Source organism: Nelumbo nucifera, chromosome 3 (genome assembly GCF_055504915.1).
Source record: "Nelumbo nucifera cultivar China Antique chromosome 3, China Antique-T2T, whole genome shotgun sequence".
Taxonomy (NCBI): domain Eukaryota; kingdom Viridiplantae; phylum Streptophyta; class Magnoliopsida; order Proteales; family Nelumbonaceae; genus Nelumbo; species Nelumbo nucifera.
Window position 1 is genome coordinate 13,042,243 of NC_142651.1, and position 22,883 is coordinate 13,065,125.

The window sequence follows — 22,883 nt, forward strand, 5'->3', positions numbered from 1 at the left end:
TCCAAAAGAAGTTCTGTATGTTTCGGGTTGTAACTGTTGCCAGAGGTTCAACTTCTATCCACTTTGTGAAGTAATCTTCTGCCACCACTAGGAACTTCCTCCCACCTGCTGCTGGCGGGAATGGCCCTAGGAGGTCGATGCCCCATTGCGCAAAGAGCCATGGACTGGTGAGGTACTTGAGGTCGGCAGCAGGCTGATGGTGGATATTGGCATGCTTGTCGCATTTTCTAACGAGCTCGATGACCTCTGCCTTCATCGTTGGCCAGTAGTACCCTTGTCGAAGTGCCTTTTGAGCGAGGGCCCTACCTCCCAAGTGTCCACCGCACAGACCTTCATGAGTGTCGTGGAGTACGTGCTCGGCTTCGGTAGGTCGCAAGCAACGCAGGTAGGGCAGCGTGTAGGACCGTCGGTACAGCCGTTCGTCTATTATGACGTATTTGGCTGCCTGGCACTGCACCCTCTTGGCTGCATTGCAGTCCGCAGGGAGGGTTCCATCTAGCAAGAAGCTCGCGAGTGGGTCGATCCAGCTCGGCTCTGCTTCAAAGACGGTAGCGACCTCTTCTGCCCCATCGAGAATGTTGGGCTGAGGTAAGTCCTCTATGTACACGGTTCTCATGGCGTTGTGACTCGTGCTGGTTAACCGAGACAGGGCGTCGGCCTCAGTGTTCTCTGACCTCGGGATTTGCCTGATGAAGTGTGACAAGAAGTTGAGCAGAGCCTCCTTTGCTTTTGCCAAGTATGCAATCATAGTCAGCTCGCGTGCTTCGTATTCGCCCGTAACCTGGTTGAGTACAAGCTGGGAATCGCTACAGATAACTATGTGTTTTGCCCTTACTTTTTGCCCTAGGTTCAGTCCGGCTATCAGTGCCTCATACTCCGCCTCGTTGTTGGATGCCGCGAACTCAAAGCGTAGTGCGTATTCCAATTTCGTGCCACCTGGGCCGCGTAATACTATTCCAGCCCCGCTGCCCTACTAGTTCGAGGAGCCTTCTACGTGAAGGATCCAGGGCTCCTCATCCCAGTTCGCGTTTGTCCTAACCAGGAGAGATGCCACACTGGCTGCTACTTCACGGGGTTCAGACTCTATTGGCTTGGGAGCTCCGTGCTCACCCGAACTGGGGATCTTGGGCTCAACCGGCCTAGGGACTTCGAGGCTGAACGTGTACTCGGCGATAAAATCTGTTAAGGCTTGGTTCTTAATAGCAGTTCATGGCTTATACTGGAGGTCGTACTCGCTGAGTTCGATGGCCCACTTTGTCAGCCGACCGGAAACCTCGGCCTTGAGTAAGACTTACCTCAGAGGTTTGTCAGTCAAGACGATGACAGTGTGAGCCTGGAAATATGGGCGGAGTTTCTGAGCTGCTATTACTAGTGTGTATGCTAGCTTTTCTATCTGCGGGTACCTTGTCTCTGCTCCCTGCAAAATTTTACTAACATAATAGATGGGTCATTGGACCCGATCTACTTCTTTTATTAGTACCGAATTGACCACCTCATCACTTGCCGAGAGGTACAGTTTCAAGACCTCGCCCTCCTCGGCCCGAGCTAAGATCGGAACACTAGTGAGGTAGTTTTTTAGCTCGTCGAACGCGAGCTAGCAGTCTCGTGTCCATTCGATCCCTTTGCCTTTGATTGCTTTAAAGAAAGGCAGGCAGCGGTCTGCCGATTTGGACATGAAGCGGCTTAGAGCGGCTATGCGAACGTTTAGCCTCTGAACCTCTTTTACTTTTCTGGGTGGTCTCATATCTAGGATGGCCTTTATCTTGTCCGGGTTGGCCTCAATACCGCGCTGGTTGACAATGTACCCTAGGAACTTACCCGAGGTGACATCGAAGACACACTTGTTTGGGTTCAGTTTCATGCTAAATTGACACTGAATTTGGAAGACAAAATCTAAGTCTTGTATTAATTCCTGTGAAAACTGCGTCTTGACGACCATGTCGTCTACATAACATTCTATTTTCGTGCCAATTAAGGGCCGAAACAGCTTATTTACAAGTCTTTGGAAGGTCGCTCCAGCATTTTTCAATCCGAAGGGCATGACCTTGTAGCAGTACAGGCCGAACTCGGTTACGAAGCTGTTTTTTTCCTCATCAGACTGGTCCATCCTGATTTGGTTGTAGCCTGAGTAGGCGTCCAAGAAGCTTAGCAACTCATGTCCCGAGGTCGCATCCACTAGGCGGTCAATCCTGGGGAGGGGGAAGCAATCTTTTGTGCAAGCTCAGTTCAGGTCGGTGTGGTCGACGCACATGCGCTACTTGCCGTTTTCCTTTTTCACCAGCACTGGGTTGGCTACCCAGATCGGGTAATGAACTTCCCTTATGAAGTCTGTTGCGAGGAGATGTTTGACCTCCTCGTCAACCGCCCTTCAACGCTCTAGGGCTAAGTTCCGTTTCTTCTGTCTAATGGGTCTGACTACAGGGTCAGTATTAAGTTTGTGTGTTATATGGTTGGGGTCAATATCGGGCATATCGGCCGCGAACCATGCAAAAATATCTAAATTTTGAAGTAAAAAACTCAATCAGTTTGGTTTGTGGAGGTTCCTTGACGGAAGCACCGATCTGTAGCGTGCTAGCTGGGTCCGTAGCCGAAGTCGGGATTGCGACCATTTTCTCTATGGGCAAAGCTCGTTCCTCGCCTTGCTCCGTAGGCCGCTCCCATCCTAGGTCGTCGGCCGCCTTGGTTTTTCCCTTCATGGCGGCAACATAACACTTGCGGGACTCAAGCCGGTCGCCTCGCGCTACCCCCACACCGTAGGTGGAGACCACTGCCCGCAGGATATGCGTAATTGGCCACCTATTATGGCATTGTATGGGGAGGGGGTCGCGACCACCAGGAAATCGTGGTTGAGTCTGACCGCACAAGGCCATGTGCCGACTTCCACAGGTACTGTTATTTTCCCGAGGGGCCTGACTTCCTCTCCGCTGAAGCCCACCAGAGGAGTGTTCGCGGGCTTCAGTTCACTTCTCTGCAACTGTAGCTGGTCAAATGCCGACTTGAAGAGGATGTCTGCCGAGCTGCCCGAATCCACAAGTACGCGCCTGACCTCGAAGTCGTTGATCCTTAGTTTTATGACAAGTGCGTCATCGTGGGGGTAGTGGACCCCTCGTGCATCGTCTTCCATGAAGATGATCGGTTCTTCCGTCTTCGGCCTCTATAGAGGGTTCTGGTCTTCTCGGGCTGCTTCGCCAACTGACGTCCGGGCCGCTGCCGAAGTACAACCTGCTACCACCGAACCTCCCACTATCAATTGATGGTTCCTCGAACTGGCCTCTCTTCCGGAGGCTGTCGTTGCAACGGTTCGGCTGGCCTGCTGCTGGATTCGGGGGCATCCCTTCCATGCTCCCCTTGCCGACCTGCCTTATTGTTATTATTATTATCATGCTGTACAAAATTTCTCAAGTATCCACGATGGATGAGTCCCTCTATCTCGTCCTGGAGATTATTACATTGTTCGGTACTATGATCGTGATCTCTATGGAAACTACAATACAAGTTTTTATTTTTCTCGTTTGGGTTCCCCTTTAAGCGAGGTGGCCATTTTACGTATGGGGCGTCTTTGATCGTCATCAAGATCTCGGTCCGCCTCGTGTTTAACGGTGTGTAGTCCATCCGAACTGCTAAGGGAGCTCGGAACGGCTAGCTCGGCTTCGGCTCCTAGGCCAGGTTTTTTCTTTTGTCGACTGGGTTGGAGGGCTCGCCTTCCCTCTTTCTTTTCTCGATCCCGCTTTCGGTCCTTTGGTTAATCTCTTCCTCTGTTCTCATGAACTTATCCGCGAGCTTGAGGAATTCGGCAACGGTTGCGGGCTGGTTAGCTACCATGTGCCATTTGAACTCCTTGTGGGTTACTCCTCTCTTGGCCGCCGCGAGCTGCACCGTGGGGTCCAATCGCAGTATCTGCAAGCACGCGTCATTGAATCGCTTGATGTAGCCCCGGATGGACTCTCCTTCCCTCTGGACTACTCCGAAGATACTCTCCTCGGTTCTGGGGCATCGCTTGCTGGTGACAAAGTGCGCGGTGAAGACCTGCACGAACTAGGTCCAGCTTCTTATCGACCCGGGGGCTAGGTTCCTGTACCAAGTGCGGGCCGCCCCTCTGAAGGTGGTGGTGAAGGCCACGCACATGCACGATTCACTGGCCCTAGCTAGGTGCATTTGGGACTGGAAAGCATCGACGTGGTTGTTAGGGTCGAAGGACCCGTCATACTTGTCCAAAGGTGGGAGCTTGAAGTCTCTAGGCATGGGGACTGGCAGGAGTTCCATTGCGAGGGGGGAAGGAACTGGGAGAATCGGGGCAGCTTTTACCTCGTCCGAGCTTGTCTCTTCTTTACCTCTGAGCTCGGGCAGGACACAAGTGGCAGTTCAGCAACTTCGCCGATGCCTTCGTTGCTGAGTGGGCCTGGTGCTGGCGCTGTTGGCCTCTGTGTTGCCGAGCTCGATGGACCCGGGCTGTTGGTAGTCTGCCACTAGGATGCTGAATCGATTCTCTGTTAGCGGGAGCTTAGACTTGGAGTGCCGAGATACTGACTTGGTGGGCGAGGTGCCCGACACGCCGGCGAGCTACGATGCGGGGGCGATTTTTCTTTCCCCTCGGCCCGGGGATGAGGCCTGGCTCTTGTGGGGGTTCTGAGGTTGGGAGGCTTCTCCTCGGTGACGGCGTCCACCCTAAGGGGAGGGCTTAACCGGCTTTGGAGCAGGGTGCCGAGGTGGAAGCAGTGGTTGGTTCAGAGGCAGTTGGGGGAACTACTACGGACAGTGATACTGAGAGATGTGGTGCAATACTTGGTGCTGCTGGAGCTGATGTTGCTGGAATTGTTGCATTTGGGCTTGCATTGCCCACATGCATTGCATCAGGTCATCCAACTGGTTATGGCTGGTCACCAGGGTGACAGTAGTTGGTTCAATAAAGGTTGTTTCGACAGGGAGAGGAAAGGGGACGTTCATGGCAGGAAGGTTTGCAGGCGCCACTGTTTGTGGCGCATTCAAGTTGGGGATCCCATCTACCAGAAGGGGAATGGTGAACTGTCCGATGCACACCACAAAGACTTGAAGTTGTTCCCCGGTGGTGTTTATCTCCGTGCCACGTCCGGCATTGCTGGAAGAAGCCATGAGTGTTGGGGTTTTTGGAAAAAAGAGGTTTTGAGAGTTTTAGAGGGAGGCTTTTAGAAGCGTTTCTCACAGAGGGCGCCAATTGATGGTGTGCAATCCAGCCGGTCCTAGTTGTCGACGACCTTGCCTCTGACTGGAGCAACAGGGGGCCTGAAACGGAGAAGAAAGTGGGGAGTCTCCGGGGAGGAACCCGGTGAGATTGCTCCGGAGCTCAAGTTAGTATTCTCTCAAAGGCAAGATAAAACCAGATGGCGCAAAGTTCACATACCTTGTCCTCGGGGGGTAGATAGCCTTTTATAACCACTTTGCGCAATCACTCCTAGGCTTCTGTCAGGTCGGGTATGATTACTTCTGTGCTTCTGCCAGTTTGGGTGTCATCACCTCTGTTGGGACAGAACCGCCACTGCTCTTTGTCGGAGCCGTCTCTGTAACTGGAGATGGCGGTGGCAGGTGGTGGTGGCAGGTGGCCGTTGGAGTGCGGCTGTCAAGCGTCAAATCCCAAGTCAGTAGTCAGGTGCATCGCCCCTGGATACGGACTCCTTTGGTGTCAGGTACGGTGTGGTTTGTTCAGTTCGGTGTCCTGGAGGCGAAGTGCTAGAGTGGTGTGCGAGGTTAAGTCTTGAGTTCGGATAGAGGTGCGGCCTGAACTACCATGGGGCAGGCCAGTTCAGTTTGTTGCCCTTTGTGTTCGTAAGGCACGGGGCCAAAGGGAGAGCTCGGGCTCCTTACTGGGAGTTCAGGCTCCTTGTAGGGAGTTCAGACCGCTAGTTCCTCCTTTCGGAGCTCACGCCTTGACGTGCTGTTGCGCCGAGCTGTTGCCTTTGCCATGTGTTAAGTGGTTACGAGGTCGAACCAAATCTTCCTTCATCAAAACCCATTCTAAAATTATACATGTATGCATTTATACAGCCATCCTAAAAAATAAAAATGCCCAAATTCTTAGATACAAACCCAATCCAAGGACTGAAAATTCAAGCCCATCCCATATAAAATTTCGGACTGGGTTCCGTGTAAACAAATCGAAAGGGATCAGTTGTTATGATCCAATGAACAATCAGATCAAATTCAGATATTTTATAATTTTTATTTTTACATATGTCCCCATTCTATTTATCTATTTGGTCTTACTTTTGGTATTTCTTACACTTTTTTCTTTTAATCCAGGGTTTTAGACCAAATTGTCAAACATCTAACGTGAAACATTCAACCCCAAACATCAATTGCTAGAGGCCGGTTATTGGCTCTTAGATAGGAATCTTTTTGGCAACGTCTAAACTCTAAATATACATAAAATCTTCAACGTTGAAATTTTCACTATATATAATCATATTTGAATCGGATATTCGACAAATTTATCGAATTTAGCATTTGATGGATATTTTATCTAATAGAATTTGGATAATACCCCATTTGTATTCAATTTGATCAATTTACAACTTTTATTAGTATATATGTCCCTGTTTCACTGGGGGTTGCAACTTGCAATGGATTGCTGCGACCAGCAGATGTGAACTCAAGTGGAGGAGAGTGTTTGTTGAATACTTGAATTTGTAATCAATTGTTCTACATACTTGTCACAATTGCCAATCAGTGTATAACCGTATACCAAGTTAGTTTTCTCTAGTAAATAAAGGGACACGAGTTTTTTTTTTTTTTGAAGAAAGTATTGATGAAGGTATTAAGAAAAAAAATCAATAAATAATGTTGTGTGTTTGGATAAGTTTAATGATGTATGTTTTTAAAACACAAGTTTAATGGTGTTATCATCGGGAGATGTTTTCAGTACACGGCTTAAATGTGCTGTGGGACGTTGTGGGGGGCAATTTTGTGGGGAGCTGATTTGCTCTTCAGTCCAAGTTGGAGAGGAACAAGCTATTGCAATTCTTCCATGTATGCAATAAGAGGCCAGGCCACTGCCCAATCCTAAAAAGTTCATGCTCTACTCAATAAAGAACGCAGGCGGCATCTTATTTTCTCAAAGAAGTGGCTCTACCCAATAAAGGGCATAGGTGACTCTACTTTATAAAGCACATGCTCAATTCTCATTCTTATCCAAGATGAAATTCTAAAATAGACAATAATGGGTAAAAATAGACAAAATGAGAAAATATTACTATGAACCAAACACTTTTATTCCTAAAAATGATTTTTTTTTTCAGATTGACAAGTGGCCTATGTTGCCTATTTTCATTCTATAAAAAAAACAGTGCTGGTATTTATAAACCGCCAACCTAGGTCTCTAAACTGTTGGCATAGATGTTTACCAGTGGATGCTCGGTATTCAATGTTTATCGGTTGGCATAGATGTTTTGTAAAAGTACTTCATAAAAGTGTTTTTATAAAAATACTTTCGTAAAAGTGATTTTATACAAATATTTTCGTCAAAGTGCTTTTATAAAAGTACTTCCATCAAAGTGCTTTCGTAAAAAAGTACCGTAAAAATGCCTTTATGAAAGTACTTTCGTAAAAGTGATTTCATAAAAGTACTACTGTAAAAGTGCTTTTATAAAAATACTTTCACAAAAGTACTTTAGTAAAAGTACTTTTACAAAAGTGCTTTTGTAAAAGTGTTTTCAAGTATAAGTACTTTTATGAAAGTGCTTTTGTAAAAGTATTTTTGTAAAAGTGCTTTCACAAAAGTAAACATCTATGACAATAGTTTTGTAGGCAAATTATCTTTAAAGAATGAAAATGAGTAAGATGGGACATGATTATTTTTCATACTGCAGACTACTCATTTTTTCTGCTATGGGGCTAATTTTTCATTCTAAAGAATGTAGCCCATGGCAAAAATTTTGTAACCAAACACTCTAATGTTATTCATTCTTGACCATTCTTGCCTACAATGAGCAAGAAATAAAAGAATGAGGCACACAATAGTGAACCAAACATGACCTAATTTTCTCAAAAAAGAGCATTTAAAAAGTAGTTATTCCTACTTTTAAACAAAAGCTTCATTTCTTATACATATGTCTATAAGTACGAACTTCAAATGGTAGTTACCTCCATCTTCAAAAGGATTAGTAGTAATTACCTCCACTAATAATAAAAATAAAAATAATTTATTTCAAATAATATAACCATGTAAGAGCTATAAAGTGGATTATTATTTAAAAATAAAACTTGATTTAATCTCTTAAATTAAATAACAAATTTATATATAAAAACATCAAAAAAATAATATCCTAAATTTACAACATAATAAATGGGGTGTCTACAAAATTTATCAAAGTACACAAATAAAAAGATATCCATTATAAGAACCTAGGCAAGAATTAGAAAGTCCGGCATTGCTATATAGTGGTTCTATTATATGAATAAGCATTTTGTTTCAAACTCTCCTTTTGTCTTTTGTTCTCATCAGGGGTGTTCAAATTCGAATGATAAACCAAAAATCAAACCGAACCAAATCAAATAAGTTAGCTCGATTCGATTAATTTGGGTGTTGGTTCAGTTCGATTTTTGTTTCTTTAAAAAATTGATTTTCGGTTTCGATTTGATTTGGTTGAGATTTTTAATCAAACTAGTGGTTTTATTTAATTAAGTCTATTAAATATATAATATTCTATTTAAAATTTTATACTTATTAATTAATAATTATTATCTTTTCCAACGGCAAATTCGTAATTCTCCATTGTGCTTTACAGCTTTAGGCCTATTTTAGCTTTTAATTAATAATAGTTAATTAATTGTCTAGAGACTCTAAACAACTAAAGTATTAAAACTTAGACAAATTATTAATTATTCATTACTTGTTTGTGAAGAATGGGTGTAGTTGTTTAATGATTAGTCATTAGATGAGTATAGTTGTGGTTGTATTAATTGTTCATTAAGACTCATTATTTAAACCAATACTAAAGACTAACTGATGAGGGCAGATTTGGCCCTCCAGTGAAGTTGCGACATGTGGCATCTCGTGACAACTAGGCAAACCCCCAGGCAACAACTTACCAAGTTGGTCCCCCCGGGGAACTGGTCTGGCTGGCCTGGCGCGATCTGCGCGCGACCTGGCACGGCCTGCGCGCGGCCTGCACGCGACCTGCGCGCGGCCTGCGCGAACTGCGCGCGACCTGCGCGACCTGGCCGGATCAGCCTGCCACATGCGCCGACCTGGCAATCTGGCCCGGACGCAGGCGCCGACCTGATGACCTAACCTGGACACAGGCGCCGACCTGATGACCTGACCCTGACACAGGCGCCGACCTGGCAACCTGGCTCGGACACCGACCCGCCGACTGACACAGGCGCTGACCTGGCAACCTGGCCCGGATACCGACCCGCCGACAGACACAGGCGCCGGCCTGGCAACCTGGCCCGGACACCGACCCGTCGACTGACAGGCGCCGACCTGACAACCTCGAGGAGTTCATCACCGTACCCCGGTTCTGACGGGATATGACGTCTTACCATTTGAAGGCTTTTTACCCACCTAACCCGCGAGGGCACCACTATATAAGGACTCCGATCCCCAAAGCCAAAGAAGAAAAAAACGAGTATGGTAACCCCCGCTCTCTAACTCTCTCATTTCTCTCCAAGCCCTCTGTAATCAGAATGCTAACTTAGGCATCGGAGAGTCCCCGTCGGGAAAATACCCCCGGGTCCTCTGATTCAGTTCCCGCAGGTCCCTCAGCTCCCGCCGTCTACAAAGGAGAGAAAACCACCTCACGTAGGGGGTAGTCGGGTAGCGCTGCACCAGGGAGCTCCACCATCCTTTGAGTTGCAGACCGCCTAGGAGCAAGTCAAGTGACGAGTTCGCCATCAGGGAGCACTACCAGGTAGTTCGCCACCAGGTAGCACTGCCGGGCAGTTCGCCACCAAGCAGTTCGCCATCAGGCAGTTCGCCATCAGGCAGTTCGTCACTAGGCAGTTCGCCATCCGACAGTTCGCCACCAGGGAGCACTGCCGGGCAGTTCGCCACCAGGCAGTTCGCCACCATGTAACAAGTGTTCTCTTCGACGTGCCATCAAGTGCCATCCACTGTGCCTACAGCCGCAACTCCAACGTCTAAGTGTGTGTCATGGGTGGACTAAGCATGTACTTTTGTATGGGGGACTGCCAATGGCAATATTGTAATATTGTAGTATGCTTTTTCATCTTTTTGACGTTTCTCATTGTCACTCCCCCAAAAGCTTAACGTACTCTTTGAGGGGAGGTAGGTAGTCGAGTGAGCTCATAAGCGTGTAAAGGTTAAGCACGAGATCCCCTCGACACTGTACTGTGTGCTTGTGCTTACCACTGATTTATGCAATACAAGTAGCCTTTTGCTAATTCGTGTGCCTTCTTGTTGCCTTTGTGTGTGTGTTTGCTTTGTTTCGTAGGCTTACTCGCCCATTTCGAGTGCCGCACCGGGCCCCAACGATTACCCCCGTGACAGTTTGGTATCAGAGTAGGTTGCTCCTCAACGCTCGTGACCCTTGCATAGCAACACTAGTGGTGGCGCAATGAAGCACAACAAGGAACTCACCGACGAGATTAGGCATGGCCTTGCCCATGCGAGGGAGACTGATGAGTCTCTAGGCGTTGAAGCCACTACAGAGAAGACCCCAGGGGGTCGCACATCCAAGACAAGCAAGCCTGACAAATCAGTTGACACGCTTGCTGCCTTCGACACACGCATCCTTCGCTGTGAAGTGACTGTTGGGGAGATGCGTGACCGAGTAGAAGAAATCCACTTGAATGTGGAAACAATTGAGAGCTCCGTGGTGGAGCTAGAGGCCCGTTTAAATGGCATTATGAACGAGGTCCAAGACGTCCTGAATAGAACCCTCAAGGAAGTCCTTGGAACAAAATCCCGACAAGAAGGGAGCTCATCTCGATCCGACATCCAAGACTAGGTGGATGAGATGAGAGCTGAATGGGTGGCCATGAAAGTGGCCATGGCCTCTCCCTCCGACCTCCAGACTCAATTGGATGATCTAAGAGGAGACATGACGCTCCTCAAGAGACTAGTGGCCAGCACTCCAAGCCCCTCCACAACACTGGCCCCTGCTCGTGTGAAGATTCGGGAGCCCACACCTTATGCCGGCTCCCGAGATGCTAGAGAACTTGACAACTTGTTGTGGCAAATGGAACAATATTTCCATGCCGATGGCATTGATGATGACCTAACGCAAATTCGTACAGTGATTATGTATTTGACTAACATTGCTATGCTATGGTGGCGCAGGCGATGCCAAGACATTGAACGGGGTACGTGCACCATCGAGACATGGGCTGATTTCAAACGAGAACTAAAGCGGCAATTCTACCCAGAGAACGTGGAGTACCTAGCGCGGAAGAAGTTGAAATCACTCAAGCATGAGGACTCACTCCACGATTATGTTAAAGAGTTTTCAGCCCTTACCTTGGAGATCACGGACATGTCTGACAAGGATTTACTGTTCAACTTCATGGACGGACTGAAGCCATGGGCCGAACTAGAACTCCAACGCCGCAACGTACAGGACCTCGCCACGGCAATGGTAGTGGCGGAGCAACTCAATGAGACCAGCTTGTCAGATGAAGAAACCCCTAAGCCAGAAAACCCGCGTTCCCCTAAATTGAGTGGGGGAGCAAGTCCCTCACGCCCTCCGTACGACAACTCCAGCTTCAACAAGCCAGCAAGACAAGACTATGGGAAGAAGCCACAAGGAGAGCAAGGCCCTCAGCACCGTTACAAGCCCAGAACCGCTGGGTCCCCAATTTCTTGCTTCCTTTGTGGGGGAAATCACTTGGTTCGCAACTGCCCAACCAAGAAGAAGATCAATGCCCTTGTCGCCAAGCTCAGTGATGATGAGCAAAGTGATGAGGAAAAGTCTGTATAGGCGCCTAGAGTGGGCGCCCTTCAACTCTTCAACGCCATGGTGAAGAAAGAGGCCAATCATGAAAGGCCAAAGAAAGCCCAAAGGGGGCTGAAGTATGTAGACATCCTCCTCGGCGGGAAGCAGACTCAAGCCCTTGTTGATACAAGAGCCTCCCACAACTTCATCTCAGTTGCCGAGGCCAAGCGACTCAATCTGAACATTGTGAAAGAGACAGGGTGGATCAAGGCCGTGAACTCCGGGGCAAAGGCGATTGAAGGCATGGCTCGTGGGGTTGACCTCCAAGTTGGGCCGTGGACAAGCAAGATTAATCTTTCAGTGGTACCCCTGGATGACTTCCGAGTTGTCTTGGGAATGGACTTCATGAGACAAGCAGAAGCAGCTCTCCTACCTCACATCAACTCTTTATGCATCTTGGACGAGCGCTCCCCTTGCATGGTACCAGTTACGACTTCTACTAAGGTTCATGGGAAGCAAGTTTCTGCACTACAACTTTTTCACAAAGAAGCCTTGTTCAACACCAACATGAAGGAAGCAGAGAAGTTCCCCACTCCACTGGCGGAAGAAGCCGCCCCTCAAGCCAACAACTACAACAGCAGCAGGAAGCAGCAGGCCATCCAGCCGTCTACACCTCTCCAGCAACAGGGTTCGTGCATGTCGACAACCATCAAGCAAAGCAAAAGACCCAAGGCCGTGTCAAACTTTGCCCACACCTACTGCCACAACCATCGGGGAGAGCGAGTGCCACCCGAGCCATTTAGGGGCCACATTCACATTATCCCTCAAGATAAATCCCGTAGTAGCCTTGCGAGTCACCCTTGGGGAAAAATGCATGGGAACCAACACCCAAACAATCCAAAATACCATTTTGACCTAGCCTTGGCCACCAACTTTCCTACCACCATCAGGAATAAGTCAAAATCCTACCTTGAAGCAGCCAAGCAGGGACTTAACTTAGGGACTAGCCATAGGTTTTCTCACCATCGAGAACATCCACTAGCAATCTACCCAACCTACTATCTGGGCCTTGAAAGAAACCCGGTTCGTGGAGCAGTCGAAGAACCTTCTTTCACCAACAACAAGTTGAAGCCTCAAGCAGAAGTTGGAAGAAACCCGGTTCGTGGAGCAGTCGAAGAACCTTCTTTCACCAACAACAAGTTGAAGCCTCAAGCAGAAGCTAGTCTTCGAGGACGAAGACTGAATTGAGTGGGGGAGACTGTAACAAGTGTTCTCTTCGACGCGCCATCAAGTGCCATCCACTGTGCCTACAGCCGCAACTCCAACGTCTAAGTGTGTGTCATGGGTGGGCTAAGCATGTACTTTTGTATGGGGGACTGCCAATGGCAATATTGTAATATTGTAGTATGCTTTTTCATCTTTTTGACGTTTCTCATTGTCACTCCCCCAAAAGCTTAACGTACTCTTTGAGGGGAGGTAGGTAGTCGAGTGAGCTCATAAGCGTGTAAAGGTTAAGCACGAGATCCCCTCGACACTGTACTGTGTGCTTGTGCTTACCACTGATTTATGCAATACAAGTAGCCTTTTGCTAATTCGTGTGCCTTCTTGTTGCCTTTGTGTGTGTGTATGCTTTGTTTCGTAGGCTTACTCGCCCATTTCGAGTGTCGCACGGGGCCCCAACAATTACCCCCGTGACAACCAGGCAGTTCGCCACCAGGTAGCACTGCCGGGCAGTTCGCCACCAGGCAGTTCGCCATCAGGCAGTTCGTCACCAGGCAGTTCGCCATCAGGCAGTTCGCCACCAGGGAACACTACCGGGCAGTTCACCACCAGGCAGTTCGCCACCGGGCAGTTCGCCACCAGGCAGTTCGCCACCGGGCAGTTCGCCACCAGGCAGTTCGCCACCGGGCAGTTCGCCACCAGGCAGTTCGCCACCAGGCAGTTCGCCACCAGGCAGTTCGCCACCAGGTAGTTCACCACCGGGCAGTTCGCCACCAGGCAGTTCGCCACCGAGCAGTTCGCCACCAGGCAGTTCGCCACTAGGCAGTTCGCCACCAGGCAGTTCTCCCCCGGGAAGTTCGCCACCAGGGAACACTACCGGGCAGTTCACCACCAGGCAGTTCGCCACCGGGCAGTTCGCCACCAGGCAGTTCGCCACCGGGCAGTTCGCCACCGGGCAGTTCGCCACCAGGCAGTTCGCCACCAGGCAGTTCGCCACCAGGTAGTTCGCCACCGGGCAGTTCGCCACCAGGCAGTTCGCCACCGAGCAGTTCGCCACCAGGCAATTCGCCACTAGGCAGTTCGCCACCAGGCAGTTCTCCCCCGGGAAGTTCGCCACCAAGTAGCTCATCACCAAAGCACGTCAACACCATGTCAAACACGAGGTACTTAGCCAAAAAATTTTACACATCCCAAAAAATGGTACGTGACCAAAAACGGTTACATCACTAACAATTAATTGTTCATTAATTATTAAAACCGAATAAAAAACCGAACTGAATTCAGCTAGGATCGGTTCGGTTTTAAACTCAATTCGATCCGATTCAATTGAGAGAAATGGTAAAATGGAATAGTCGGTTAGATCATTGGTTCTAACCAAATCAAACCGAACCAACTGATTGTACACCCCTAGTTCTCATGTTTCTCTTGTTTTTGCAATTGTCTGGTTTTTTTCCTTCTTTATTGGTTGATTTAATTTAGTATTTTTGGTCTAGTGTTTATCAATACATCTAATCCATAGCATTCCAACAATTTGATTAATTCTTTTTTACTATATAAATAAACTACATTATAAAGCAAATATTAAACCTCAAAATTTACTCCCATGGATGGTGAGTCCCAAAAACCATCTAAACAACCGGTTCTATTTTACTCCAAATCTGGTCCATAAACAAATATTTTCTATACTTTGATTCTATAACTAGGCATCATTATACACCACATAGGCATCATTATTTGAATTCACATCACCGCCCCACAACGTCTCACAGCACATCTCCCAATGATAGTACAGTATCATTCGGAAGATGTTTGCGATACACAGGCGGAATGTGTGAACGTTGTGGGCCGGAGATGTGATCTCATGTTATTTGAAACGATTTAAAAATACTTAACGCTTACATGACAATGATATGTATATGATGAGCTTGTTTGTTGAAGGATGTATTTTATTTACGAACAAAAATCCTAGACGACCCACAACCAGCTAGCAGTGATTAACAGAACTACAACTATGGATGCTTTCCTTCCTTCCTTCGGGTTCTATTCTGGTTGCGGGAGAGGCAACCAATAAGAGTTGAGATTTGAGAAAGAGGAAAGAAGAATTGGGATCTATTCCCTGTCAAACCCGTTCCACCACGCTTCCAACATAATGGAACACCGCACATCTTACCATAACACTGGAACGGTGGAACCCACTATGTCTGAGATGTACGGTGTCAGATGACGTTGGAACGTGGGATTTTGTTAAGAGCAGATCCACTCGGACTAATATCCCCCATTGGCTCCTTCGAAAATTGAACCACTTTTAAGTTTTAAATTCATATCTTTTATCCACAAAGAAAAGTGCAGGAGTGAGTGTTGCGCTCGATGAGTCGAATGCAGAAAGGGCTATTTTCATCCAATCAGAAATACACACGTCGGTTGCTACAGAAATGGTCGTTCCCTCCTTCCTCGCACAAACTAAAAACGGAAGTACAAAACACGATCACCGTCTCATTAGTTAATTCAGTCTCGTTGGTTCGTTCGTTCGCTCGCTCGCTCTCTCTCTCTCCGCCCTTTCCTCATTTTCTTTTTTCTGCAGATTGATGTAAAATACATTCACTCCTTTCAGCTTCATCTGCTTCAAGAAATGCGGGAACGATGGCTTCGTTAATTGCAGCTTCGAATCACTTCGTTTTCTCGTTTCCTACGGTTGGGGACCGCCCGCACTTTCCCTCCCTCGCTTTTGCTTTCTTGATTCATCAAAGAAGACGGCGACCTGCTTCTCTTGGTCTCCTCATCGAAAACCAGAGCGTTTCTTCTGGGGTTTCTTGTTTTGAGAGCATGAGTTTAGCGACTCCCGTTCTTGTCTTTCGGAAGAGCTCTTGTTCTGGTTCAGTTCGGATGTGTAAGAGTTGGGAGGGCGAAGGAGACTCTGCTCTGGAGGATGAGATTTTGAATTTTATGCAGAAATCCGACAACCGTGACGTTTTCCCCTCCAAGAAAGAGCTGATTGACGCCGGCAGGATGGATTTGGTGGAGGCCATCGAGAAACAGGGCGGTTGGCTTACGTATGGTTGGGATGCCGATGACGAGGAAGAGACAGTCCAAAGAGATGCATTTCTAGGTTCAAATTTGGTTTTCGATAAAGAACATGATAATAATTTCGTTCTTGGCGATGATAGACTCTGTCAACAGAGGATTGATAATATTTCTAGTGACGAGAAAAATTCTCTGGGCGACAATGACGTTGGGAGTTCTGAGGTTTCTTCTTCCTCTACTAGCTCTTCTTATCCGGCTTCGTCATCTGATACACCAATGTGAAGCTCATATTTAGTTCTCTGTTTCTTTGTTTTTTCTATAATCTTGGTTTTCTTGGATGAGCAACTAACTGGGACGATCTTTTTGATTCAGAAATACGAAGGGGGGAGAGGATGCTGGAATTCACGGTATATTGAACCGATTGGAGAAAGAGAGAAGTCTGTATTTTGGTGTTGGTGCCGAGGAAAAAGATGGTAGCAGTCATTTGTGGAAGAAGGAAGATAGAGATGACTTTCGACGAGAAACCTCAGGAGATATGGGTAAGTTGGATTTATTGATTACAAGAGACAGTATTATATTTCCTTGGGTTTGATGGTTGGATAGTATGAACAAACGACTTAAAGGATGTCAATGAGATTCACACCTCTATTTTCACTTGCTCCATTATGAATACTAATGTATGGCATGAGATGTTGTGAAATTGGATTCTAGGTTTTTGGGTTTCGAAATTATAATGTTTTGTTCTCCAATAATAAGTTCGTTATGTTGCATGTAGGATATAAGATAGCAAAGTTAGAAGAATTTAAGTCGATGATGACGGCAACAGAACAGTCAAAACATATACACAACCCGGACAAGAATTTAAGTGATTCGGGTTGAAAGCCTGCACCCATGGATGATGACGGCAATCGAAGTTTCCACTAAAGATGCAACAAGAGTGCAACTGATCTCTGACCTTAAAACAGAACAAACTGAACCAAAAATCATAAGGCTGATCCCCTTGTATAGTATGTGGCCTTATTGGCCTTACGCCTCCATGAAGACCCCAACCTCCTAGAACCAGGAATACAAGACATCTAACCTCACACTTCCAATTCATTTCCAGATGTTTTACTTTTTAACCTCTTTAATTGAAGATAAATGCATCTATTCACTGCTCGATCTTATTGGAAATTGTCAGTCTTTTATGAGTCACTTAAACAGCCTTAGAATGAAAGTGAACATATCATTGGACCTGGTTGTTTACATATCAAATTGTCAATGCGTTTTCGTGCACATTAACTCATCATTATATTTTGTAATGTTGAAGGAGAATTTTTCTAGTTAACTATTTATTTGAATTTCTTCTAATCAAGTGGACATTCTGAAACTTAGATCGAAAAGTTCTTAACTTGTAAAGGGACAATTGCTGGCCATGAAAGACGTAGCAGATCATCACTGAGAACCAGTAAAGATTCATTCAGTTATGATGGAGATATACATGTTGAGAACGTATCATACTCAGACTTCGATGGCATAAGAAACTCACTTAGGCCAGATATGTGGAGAAGGTGGAGCATTCGACGAGCAGGAATTTCAGATGATGAATTTGAAGGTATTCAAATTTGAAGTGGCACTTTTAGATTGACTTATATGTTGCTGTTGTACATAAAGAACCATTTCTCATCATTATTTTTCATGTAATGTGAAGCTGGTGAAATTGTGCCGAGTGAAAGTAGAACTGAAAGGATAACGGATTCTATGAACAATGAGATGCTTGCAAGCGAACAGGAAGGGAATGAACAAAATCAGATACTTTTTCGGCTTCTGAAAATGGATTCAGAACTTTCTTCTATACTCCACTTACTGAAGTCAAATGTAGTTGTTTTTTCTAAGGTGGGTGTTCTGATTCTTACGTTCATATAATTTTTTTTTAATCTATCTGCTGTGGATTACTAAGAAATTTAGACTGATCTCCGCTGTTCTTTAGTTATCTCACTTTGATTTTCACTTCCCAAAGTGTAGTAAATTTTATCTTGGAAAAACATGGCAACATGTAGCCTTTAGATTTTATCTGGGTTTCACAAGTACTTGGAACAGAATAATCTACTATTTTTATGGAGGCCTTTATAGGAGGTGTTGTTTTTGTGCTTTTAAACCCAGTTGTACAATAATCATTTTAACTGAAACACATTAAGAGAGTTATATAAGTGTGTCAATGCATTTAATTTAAACATGGGGTGGTAACAGAAGTATCAATTTCAACCTCAACCATTGTTACTCTCTGTGCCTGACTGCCTGTATTGTTGATATGTGTGAGTGGTGTAGCTTTTTTATAAAAGAGAATAGATATCTACCTATCCCCCCTCCCCCACAAAGCATAGAAAAAGGAAATTGACAAATTTGTAATGATTGTTTTTTAAGAGAGACCAGATTCTAAAGGTAATTTCTTAACATCCTATTAAACATTCTTCCACAGGACAACAAAAATTCATCAGAGGATTTACAAATGCTTTATGATGCTTGGGAGTTCCAAGAAACTGAAAATATGAATAGCCAAGCTAAACTGCGATCAATTTGTGCAAAACTGACAATAATGGAAGGCAAGATGGCATTGGCAATTACGTATGCATCTCCTGAATTTTGATCCCTTTCACCTTTATGCTTGCTTTCTCCATTGTCCATTATTTTTTACCATTGTCCTTGCCTCTAATCTCTTTACAGTGAAGCACAAAAGATGGCCAAGGAGAAACAGAAGAGAATTGATGATGCCCAACATGCTTTATGGCTTCTCCGGACTACTTGTGTTGTGTGGCCCACTTCAGCCTCAGAGGTTCTTTTAGCTGGATCTTTTGATGGATGGTCTAGTCAGGTTTGTTCCCTCACTGAAATAATAGTTCTTTGGTATTTGTTCTAGCTAGAATATATCTCTTTGATGAGATCAACCTTAATGCACCATAGTCAGATATTGATGTCCTAAACGGGAATATAAGAGTAATAACACTTGTTCAACCTTAGAAGATGATAAAAGTTATTACCTTTCAAACTAGTGGTACTAAAATTTCTGCAGGAAAAAACTGACTTTCAGATTTTAGTAAGCAGAAATATTTCTAAATAATTTTAGATTCTGTGGATCTTATTCTAACTTTCCTGGCTGATGGAAATCAATCCATGAATTGTTAGTAGTGCAATGGATGAGAGAGAATGGTTCTTGAGATCCTGCTGGGTCTAATAGCAGGACAATGAAAAGAGCCAGGGCATAACAGCAATACAGCATATAGCTGAAGAAACAAGAGAAGACGGTAAAAAATACAATAAAATCGGGTCTAGTCTCTATATTCCTTGCCTAGGCAAGGATTGAGCAAAGCATATGCAATCTAGGAAGCAATCTGAATGATCTGTTCAAAAGGGTTGCTAGCATCTTTGCCTCCCACTGGGTAAATTATGCAACCTCGAATCTTAATGCTTCAATTGCTATTGTCCTAACTAGAAATAAAACCAAAGTTTGTTTGGTGTTATACTTGTTGAGTTTTCTCCATGAATTGTGCCCGTTTTGTTTTGCAAGATTCCTTTCATGACATGATGGGCTCTATCAGAATCATTAGAATTGTCATATTTCTAGTTTCTCTACAACTAAGTTGGTCTTAACCAACTGGATTGGGTGGTTAAGAGGTAAGGTTGGTTGTTAGGGATTTTAAATCGAACTTGAGTAGTGAACTCACATCCCCACCACTTTCTTTACTCTTCCATTTCCCTTTAAATTCCCCCCTCCACCCACTATTCGTGTGGAGCACTTAAATTTATTCTTTTGTAATGCCATTTGCAGAGAAAGATGAAGAGGTCAAGCAATGGCATATTTTCTTTGTGCTTGAAGTTGTATCCAGGTAGATATGAGGTGGGTTATCATTCCATGCAATCAGTCCATTTGGTAGCAGCATTCTACACTTTTTCCAGTTAGGAGATAATGATAGTAAAAATTGTGGTGTTTACAGATCAAGTTTATTGCGGATGGAGTGTGGATGGTTGATCCCCTGCGACCTATTGTACACAACAACGGCTATGAAAATAATCTTCTGATCGTTACATAAAAAATAAATTCTTTTTTTTTTTTTTGTGAGTAACAGAATTTTCTTTTTTGTAACAATTCATTTGATCCCATGATTCTTTCTTTCTTTTTTATCTGGCAATGTACTTCAAGTTCAAGGTGTCTGTCTATAATGATACTGGTGTCTAAAGACCTTTTTTGTTTTCTTTTGTTGATGGATGTCAAGCATGCAATTACCGAGAATGAACATTTACATTGAAAAGCCTTGTGATCTCAGTTTTCTCTTTTTCCCAATTTGCTCCCAAGCAACAATGGAGTATGATTAAATCTTTTAAAATAAAACACCTGTATATTTCTTTCCTCAGCGTCCGACTATTCCTGAATGGTAACTTCAAATGCCCCTAAACAAAAGAACCTTTCCTTGGAAACACTTGGCTTAAGTCTCCTATTGATATGAAAAAAGAGGATTAAATAAAAGGATAAATTACCTTATAAATTGGTCCACTACCTTATAAATTACCATAAAATTCAAATGAAAGGACAATGAACCTGTTTCTACTTCTACGTCCTCTATGCAGCATCGATCCAACGTAACACCATCATCAATCAGCGTTGTTGGAGATGATGACGCTCAAAAATGGTTATTGCACCCTTAATTAGTAAAGTCTCACTCACGACATTCGTTACAGCTTTAGGATTTTTTTATTGGGAGAATGACCAATCAATCCAGATCAGAATTTTATAACTCCAAAGTACAGGGGGAATGCAAATTCAGGGACAGGATGTGGTTTATAGGGGGAGAGGGCTAATAGTAGAGGGGATGGAATTCAGAATTCTGGATCGTATGTATCCGTACTTGTCCGTTTCTTTATTTCTTTCGAAGGGATAGCCCATCCCTCAACCCAAGTGCAGACGGAATTTGTGGGGGATGATGTGATCTCCTTTACATACTGACTGGAAATCTCGTTTTACTTGATCAATCCAACAACTCTCTCTGTGGTAAAGCTTTGATTATCCCGTGAATAATTGATACAATAGTCATCAGGCAATGCTTCTCCGTTGTCACATCATTGTGTAGCCCAGCATCGGATGATGACTTGTCAACAACATATTACCGGTTTATAATAGTAGATACTGATGGGCTGTTCACTTGTTCCAATGGAATGGTCTAACGTATTGGAAACTGCTCTTATGAATTCCAATTCTGCAGCAGGCAGCAGCTTTTATATGATGATGATGATTATGAACAACACCTGTCTTTGGCACAGGTTGTCCTTTCTCAGGCTGATTTTTTTATTGCGAAGTTGTCTTTTGGAGGCTATTTTGTGCGGTTACTGAGTATTGGGTGAGGGTACAACGCCACAAGAGTTCTGTCAAATTCCATTCACCTGTAATAAAATAGAACTGACCTACGCAAAACACTGGATCTTGTAAAGTTAGATGTTCATGTCCCCCTGGCTTCCATTTTTATATACAGAACCAAGGTCGACCCGGGAAACGCTGTTGCCATGAAAGATTGCCACTGTCGAAGAAGAAAAAGCAAGGTGAAAATACACGACAGGAGTAGTTTTGGTATTTTGTAATTTAGAGTTGCACGTGCCCTCCTATACTGTACATAACTTAAACTTAGGAAATAGGAGTCTGGAATTGGATTTGGTATGGATTATTTCGACCTCAACTGTTTGGTTGGATGGAATCGGAATCTCATTCCCATTTGTTTTTCATTTGAGAGAATGGTCATTCCCTATCTTTTCTTTGGGAACGAAATCTTATTTGTCAAACTTTTTTTTTGCTTCAAAGATGGGTTTTGGGGTGGAGATGGGTTTTAGGATTCTATAACCTGTGCAGGTATGGGTAGGATACAATATTAGGCTAAGCTCGACCCTCTCCGACCCACATATTGTTGGAAAGCATATAAATTTTATGTACCAAGTGTTGAATTTAATAATATTATGAATTTTATGTGAAAGATAATTCATAGCTTATGTGTTTTCTACATGTCTTAATCCAACCCGTCCCTACCCTATGTGGCGAGGGTATGGTCGGGGAGGGTTTTGCGTTTTCATGTACGGATAGGATTTGGATTCTCAAATTCCAACCTGTTACAGATTTTGGGGCGGGTACAAGTTGGGAGGTTTAGGGGCGGGTAGGGTCTAGAATTTACAAAACCCTCCCCGATTCCATACCCTTGTTCAGTTTGTTCCCACAAACCAGACAGGGCCTTAGTGTTACATCTGAAAACTCAAAATACCTATCCTATCACTACCCAAATTATAGGTACCTAATCAAAATTTACCCTTAAATAAATTTTAAAGTAAATTACAAATACTCACCCTGTACTTGGGGTGTTTTGACACTTAACCCCTAAGCCTTGTTTTCTGAAGAGGACACCTGTACTTTTATATTTCATCACATTGCACCTGTGATTAGTAAAGGTTAACGGTGAAAATAAATATCAATATTTAAAAAAAAATAACGACTTAGAACCAGAATCATTCTAGACATTGGTTTTTGGGTTCATGGTTCAACCGTCTGGTTTGAATGAATGGCCCATTTTGATAAAAAATTTAAAAAATAATTAAAATAAAAAACAGCCAAAACTGTTGAACAAACTGACGGTTCAATCGCCTAGGTCAACGAATTATTGACCAATTCAATAATTTTTTGTTAGGCATCGAGTTTGAGATAAAACTGAACCGATTGCTTGAACGATTCACAGGTCGAACGATTCAACCGTCTAAATCAACAGT

The 22,883-nt window shown here is 44.6% G+C and overlaps 1 protein-coding gene across 3 annotated transcripts; it reads left to right on the plus strand.

The window, feature by feature from the left end:
• Positions 1 to 15,442: 15,442 nt before the first annotated feature.
• On the plus strand, positions 15,443 to 20,416 carry LOC104596647 (protein PTST homolog 2, chloroplastic-like). Of its 3 annotated transcripts, none has more exons than XM_010257910.3 (8): positions 15,443 to 16,387; positions 16,482 to 16,648; positions 17,509 to 17,703; positions 17,800 to 17,984; positions 18,568 to 18,713; positions 18,813 to 18,960; positions 19,915 to 19,972; positions 20,081 to 20,416. In XM_010257910.3, exons 1-8 carry the CDS (start codon positions 15,729 to 15,731, stop codon positions 20,113 to 20,115), a joined length of 1,593 nt encoding a protein of 530 aa, XP_010256212.1. In that variant the 5' UTR covers positions 15,443 to 15,728; the 3' UTR covers positions 20,116 to 20,416. The 3 variants fall into 3 exon arrangements, with proteins under 3 accessions (XP_010256212.1, XP_010256209.1, XP_010256216.1); XM_010257907.3 differs by having other exon boundaries at positions 15,444 to 16,387; positions 19,915 to 19,983; XM_010257914.3 differs by lacking the exons at positions 19,915 to 19,972; positions 20,081 to 20,416 and adding an exon at positions 19,654 to 19,890 and having other exon boundaries at positions 15,444 to 16,387.
• Positions 20,417 to 22,883: the final 2,467 nt, after the last annotated feature.

What these genes read in the sequence shown, in the direction of transcription:
- LOC104596647 (XM_010257907.3), top strand. Translation starts at nt 15,729, where the DNA reads ATGGCTTCGTTAATTGCAGCTTCGAATCACTTCGTTTTCTCGTTTCCT. An exon ending in TCGTCATCTGATACACCAAT is followed by an intron (nt 16,388 to 16,481) that starts GTGAAGCTCATA and finishes TTTTTGATTCAG; the next exon opens with AAATACGAAGGGGGGAGAGG. An exon ending in AGAAACCTCAGGAGATATGG is followed by an intron (nt 16,649 to 17,508) that starts GTAAGTTGGATT and finishes TAACTTGTAAAG; the next exon opens with GGACAATTGCTGGCCATGAA.